Source organism: Zerene cesonia, chromosome 2, assembly GCF_012273895.1.
Source record: "Zerene cesonia ecotype Mississippi chromosome 2, Zerene_cesonia_1.1, whole genome shotgun sequence".
Lineage (NCBI taxonomy): Eukaryota > Metazoa > Arthropoda > Insecta > Lepidoptera > Pieridae > Zerene > Zerene cesonia.
The window spans coordinates 688,620-695,612 of record NC_052103.1 but is presented as its reverse complement, the minus strand read 5'-3'; the positions used below and the strand labels follow the sequence as shown (position 1 = coordinate 695,612).

At 36.7% G+C, this 6,993-nt stretch overlaps 1 protein-coding gene across 1 annotated transcript in view; it reads right to left on the bottom strand.

Moving 5' to 3' along the window:
* The window catches only part of LOC119835296 (TLC domain-containing protein 3A), a 20,939-nt gene that overhangs the window by 3,960 nt on the left and 9,986 nt on the right, over positions 1-6,993 (bottom strand). The window contains exons 3-4 of the mRNA XM_038360035.1: positions 1,207-1,368; positions 497-659 (exon numbers count right to left, since the gene is read on the bottom strand). Of these exons, the coding sequence (XP_038215963.1) occupies positions 497-659; positions 1,207-1,368 (325 nt within the window). The remainder of the gene's footprint in view (positions 1-496; positions 660-1,206; positions 1,369-6,993) is intronic.

The window sequence follows — 6,993 nt, the reverse complement described above, 5'->3', positions numbered from 1 at the left end:
GCACATGCACCTGTTTTGAGATAACTATTCTTTACACAACAATTAACCACTTTCGATTTGTCAGAACTTTCTAGAAAAAAAGAATCATCAAAATCGATTCACCCGGTCGAAAATTCTGAGGTAACAAAACCAAAAAATAAAATTGTAGCCTCCTCCTTTATTGAAGTCGGTTGGTTACAATTCATACAAGAAATGAAAATTATTCTTACAAAAACGGTCGCCGACATTAATGGGGAAGGAAGTACCACTACAAAATAACAAATATGACAACAATTTCACATCAAATACAAATAATCATATTAAGCGGCTGAAATCCCACGGACTTGACCCACTGTGTGACAAAACTATATAAAATACAGGGCAATTCAACAACTCCAATTTAAAAAAAAACTTTTAAGATCGTTTCATTAAGTTGAGTTTAAAAAATCAATAGTTTTTATTAGAAGTAGCAGAAACCATTAATCCCAATTCACGACCGATAAACTCCTCAACTCACCATGTACATAGACCAAATGTCATAAAAGAAGTAAGCAGCGCCGAACCACGCGTACGCTTCCGATATATAGTGCGAGGATCGAACCAGGTCCCTAGTACAGGACCAGAGGCACACGACTGCACCGGTGGCACAAGAAAACGCGGCTTGTACCGCTGAGACTAGCCTGCAATGAAGATGAATAGAACAGTTCATACAAAAGCATGTAAAGTACAGTAACATTCTATAGATAATAACTTCGACTGAGGGAGTCGAGCACGCTTCGGCACAAATGGGTCAACTCGCACCATAGAAGTACCACACACCCACATAAAACCGACGTGAAATAGTATCATACTACTGCGTTTCGTACGTTGATTAGGAGAGCTGGAGGCCCGTATCCCGTTTCCTTTTCCTTGCCCTTCCCAGTCCATTCCTTCTTTCCAATCGTAAAACCTTTCCTTACCCCTTTACCCTTAAAAGCGGGCAGCGCATTCGCAGAGGCACATTACTATGCGAATGTTTATGGGTGGTGGTGAACGTTTACCATCAGGGGAGCCATCAGCTCAGTTGCCCGGTTATGTCATAAAAAAGAATCAAAAGATAAAGCAAGATAATAGAGACAAAGAGATCGATTCTGTTAGGATCTCACCTTGTTAGCATCTGATGTACTACCCTGCCGAAAATAAAAGTGCCATTATAACCCAACCCAATCTTAAACAAAACACACTCACTTATTGGTAATATCAAGGACGTCTCCTGAGCTCAGCCGATACTTGTTCCGGAACCTCTCCCCCAGTCCGGTGAACAGAGCTGCCACATTGAACAGTTCAAAGAGCGTCATGAAATACACGAAGCCCAGGAGAGTCAGCGTGCCACCGCGTGCCTTTGATATTCTGTGAACCGACCAATTGCAAGGATCACAGGTTTGAATAAAGTCAATTTCGAAATGAGAACAAAAAAAAACAAAAATTTTGTAACCGAAGAACAAAAAAAGCTTATGTTGCATAAAATATGGGGAGAGGGTTGTCTGAAAAAAAAAATAGTGAGGACATTGTAAGACATTTTTATGGATTGGTAGGGTTTATTCCTAGGGGTTTGGGGAAGGTAAGGAATAAGATACGACTGCACTGTAGTAATTATATTTTAGTGTAAATTTTAAATAGATAATGTTTTGGTGGTTGTAAAAGCATCTTAATACATACATAACATAATAGAGTTTAAGTGGTATGTATACGAATAATAATGAAGATCATGTTATCCTAAAGTGCCGTAAGGGCCAAATGACGTCATTCATATGGAAAAAATACAATTTTCCTGTACTAGTTTCGATCAGAGTAGACGCACGGTAATATTAGGGAGTTTTATATATAGACGTTATTACTGTAGATGTCAGAACTTTTTTATGTATCTGGTCAAAGTTTGACAAAGGCATATCTTTATTCGATCACATCACGTATGTATGACGTCATCACATCGTTCACACACACATCACACACACAGCACATCGACAGAAATTAAATACTTTTTAACGAATTTTAAAGGCGATTTATCCTACTAATATTATAAACGTGAAAGTTTGTAATTATGGATGTATGGATGTTTGTTACTCTTTCACGCAAAAACTAATGAACCGATTGCAATGAAATTTGGTACGTAGATAGCTGGACAACTGGAATAACATATAGGCAACTTTTTATCCCGATATTCCTACGGGATACGGACTTACGCGGGTGAAACCGCGGGGCGCAGCTAGTTCATTATATTATTAACCTGACGTTTCGAACACTTTACAGCGAGCGTGGTCATGGGAAGACTTGTTTAAAATCCGTTAAAGTCTTTAATTTCTAAACGTATAATACTCCTGTAAAATCAAACACAAGAAAATACTATGTTCGACCGGATATTTGATTTCTTTGTGTCTGTCACGTCGTACCTTTTTACCAAGTGAACCGATTTATACGATTCTTTTTGCTATTTGAAATCTGGTGTGTTCGATTTAAACAATTTAAAGGCAGTTTAGTTTTTGGATATATTTAATTATCTTTTGTCTCTACTTTGTTTTTTTAACTTGAAACATCGATAACATCCGCAGTTATTGTTATATGTAATTAAGCTTTTTCTTGTGAATCGTCAGCGGAGAACGACTTGGCAGGAGAAACTGTATTTAATGATATAAATATGTTAATCCGAAACTTATGTAAGCTTTTCTCGTGATTCTGAGAAAATATTTTTTAGTTTCGGATACAATATTGTCTATACTAATAATATAAAAGTGAAGAGTTTGTTTGTTTGACCGCACTAGTCTCAGGAACAGCAAAACTTCTTTCACCGTTGGATACGCACATGATACCTACGCTATACACTACATATGTACTTTGGACGCAGCCGGGGCTGACTGCTAGTGTTTTATATATAAATGGTTTCATATAAACAAACAATACATGTCGCTATACTACAGGAGTCTGTTAGATATACTAAACATTTAGAAAATATGCAAAATACGACATATTTTCCTTTAGGAAAAGCGTCATAACCCATTGTTTTCGGTACACAATCAATCTCCCCTTCAAAACATAAATCTCACAACTTTCTTACTAAAATATTAACATAGTTTAAATAGTAATTTCTAACAAAAAAAACTAAACAGTCGAATTGTCAGGACTAGATTAAATTTAATGGGACCACATGGCAGGCACTAGCTTTCAATTAAAAAAAATTAAAATCGGTTCACAGATTATAAAGTTATGAGGTAACAGACACAAAAAAAATAAAACAGTCGAATTGATAACTTCCCCTTTTTCGAAGTCGGTTGAAAACTAAATAAGACGCTTTAATGATAGAAGAAATTAAATTGTTTCAATTGATGTTACATGGAGAGGGTAAGGAAATTATTTAGCTGTGGGGATCCTTATCAGATAATAAGATAATCTCATGAAATTATTTTATAGTCACCTATCCTTAACACGTGTAAAAAGTTCAAATTAAATCCGGCCATTTAAATTGGGCCAAAATCAAGTCTAAAGGAGTCGGTTACATACAAGCATACAAAAGTGATGCTAATAAAAGCGTGTTAATCCTACTATCCTACTAATTGTTTGTTTGTTGCTCTTTCACGCAAAAACTACTGAACCGATTACAATAAAATTTTGTACGTAGACAGCTGGACAACTGGAATAACATATAGGCAACTTTTTATCCCGATATTCCAACGGGATACAGACTTACGCGGGTGAAACCGCGGGGCGCAGCTAGTAGACAGACATGAGCAACTCGTAAAAACCGAGCCCCAAAAACACAAGCAAAACCAGATCAATATCTCGAACATATGACTGAACAAAGCCACTTATCGCAGATGCTTATCACAGTAAACAGCGAATAAACTGTATGCAGATTAACGCCAGATGCCACGTCAAGGTTATAGGTAAAAATACCTCATTTCTACCTAAATTTCTTAGCATCAAAGTCTTTTTACGTCACTATTTTATTCGGCAATCGAAACGTTAACGCTTTGACAAAATCAATGGCACGAACAGAAAGAAAAATTATACTATGTAGTTTATTTCTGTAGCGCTGAGTCTATAAAATATCAATCATCATCAACCCATGTTCCCATTGCAGAGACACTGGTTTCTAGGACAATATTCCACGATGGCCAAGTGATTAGTCAAGTCAATTACTTCCTACTAATATTATAAATGCGAAAGTTTGTAAGAATGTGTGTGTGTCTTTGTTGCTCTTTCACGCTAAAACTACTGCACCGATTTTAATGAAATTTGGTACGTACACAGCTGGACAACTGAAATAACATATAGGCAACTTTTTATCCCGATATTCCAACGGCACACGGACTTACGCGGGTGAATGGTCAAATTTAAAATTCAACACGTCCGACAAAACAAACTGGGGTATTAAGTCTAACCACTAGAACGCCAATCACATCATTTCCAAATAAAACCAGATCATCACATCATCATCATCTTCAGCCCATATATGTTCCCACTGCTGGGACACAGGCCTCCTATGAGGGTTCAGGCCATAACGCTGGCCAAGATCATCGCATACTTGAAACAATAAAGCGATTAAGAACAATTAAATAGTATTAAGGTCAAACTCTGATTCCTAGTATTATACAAAGAGAGGCGTTGCAACACAATTTGTATAATAACCTATCACCGTAACGTCAACAAGAGAACGACACTTGAGGCAGTTCCACACAAAGTCGAGCGTTCTCAGCTTAATGAACTCAACTTCAAGCTTTTAAATTGAATACTGAATCACAGAATCTAGGTGGACGGATTTCGGAACCTAGAATGGATGCGGTTTTCATTGGGACGCTTTTATTAGCTTCACCTGCATGTTTAGATTTGTGAGTAACCGACTCCTTAAGACTCGATTTAGACCCAATTTTAATGGACTGATTTAATTCAAATTTAGAATGCTTATCAGAGATCGTTGACAATACAACAATTTTTATGAGTTTATTTTATTAATCTGATAAGGTCGCCCGGATTAAATAATTCTGTATCTACAAGTAAGACAATTTAGTTGAATTCTATCATTAAAGCTTGTATTATAGTTTTTTTATATCTATACTAGCTAACCCGGTAAACGCTATTCTGTCTAACTCTATTCATATAGGAGTATGAAAAATAAATTTTGGCCGATTCTTAGACCTACCCGATATGCACACAAAATTTCACGAGCATCGCTCCAGCCGTTTCGGAGGTGTATGATAGAGTAATATCGTGATACGAGAATTTCATATTTATAGAGATTTATTCTAGGTAACCATTATACATATTGCGGGTATGTGAAAATATGAATATCTCACCACTTCCATTAATGTGTAGCGACGGTTCGTCTTGGATCGCGCAAGCGAAATAATCTACTCCTACTTTTATTTAATATTTTAAATGCGAAAGTTTGTAAGGATGTGTGTGTGTTTGTTGCTCTTTCACGCAGAAAATACTGAACCGATTGCAATGTTATTTTGGTACGTAGACAGCTGCTCAACTGGAATAACATATGGGCAACTTTTTATAACGATATTCCTACGGGATACGGACTTACGCGGGTGAAACCGCGGAGCGCAGCTAGTTGTCAATACGTAAGCGAACTCAGCCTCCAAATGCGCTATCAGGTCAATTTGTAGTGAATTTATAAAAGACTACCTTATAAGCTAAAGACTGATAACCACGACTTATAAATCGTATATCCGCAGATTCATTGCTAGTATCGAACGGAATATTTAAGGAAAAAGGGAGGAAGACCATTAGAACCCTATTTTCCGCCCTAATGTTTTCCTGTGATTGATTTGACGCAAGTCTTAATACACTAGAACATTCTCAGGCCGAACGTCAAAGGGAAGAATTCGAAACGGGAAAATTAAACGTAATGAACGACGTATCAAATCCGCTTAAAACTCCTCAACTCGGACTCCGGTAAGATCGAATATATTCTTTACTAGCTGCGCCCCGCGGTTTGACCCGCGTAAGACCGTATCCCGTAGGAATATCGGGATAAAAAGTTGCCTATATGTTATTCCAGTTTTCCAGCCGTCTACGTACCAAATTTCATTGCAATCGGTTCATTAGTTTTTGCGTGAAAGAGTAACAAATACACACACACACACACATCCTTAAAAATTTTTTGCATTTATAATATTAGTAGAATAGTAGGACATTCGACTAACAGTATAAACGCGAAAATTTTATATGTAATATGTATGGATAGACGAATGTCTGTTACGACCTATCAATTATTTTCAGTAACCTTTTGCTAGTTCCCTGGAAGTGATCTCGACTTCAAACAATGGCACCTCATGATCTATAGGTACTGTATGTCAATGCTCTTGATAAAACGGCGTCGTTTAATTAACTACCTAGATAATACCCAGCCGTATCGTTTAATATAACAACGGTGTATCATTTATCATTAATGTAATGTCAAACAATTTCACTGCTGATCCAGAAACTTTTTTCATCCAGCGATGCGGCTATGACACGCTCAGCGTGTCTCCCGCACCGGCGGCAATCTTGCCGTACCGCTTTTGTCGCTGGTGCGGGAGCCCACGCTGCGCGTGTGCATAAAGTCTAGCCAGCTGTGCGGGCGGACACACCGTGTTTGTTCTACAATTTTTATTTTTTTTTAATTATTCTATTTCTGATATCGCGATTTATTTTTAAAGAAATTACAGTAGTCTTTATTTTTCTGCACACATATTTGTATTTTTTTCAAAATGCTTTATATATTATAATGAACAATGAGCTGAAAAGGTACTAATAACGAACTCTCCTTAAACTTTTTAGAGTATTATACATTTAGAAATTAAAAACTTTTTAACGGATTTTAAACGCGATTTATTCATTATATTATTAGCCCGACGTTTCGAACACTACGTAGGGTTAATAATGTAATGAATGATTCTCGTTCAAAATCCTTTAAAAAGTTTGAATTTCTAAATGTATAATACTCGTGTAAAATAAAACAAGAAAATACTAGGATTTGATTTGTTAACA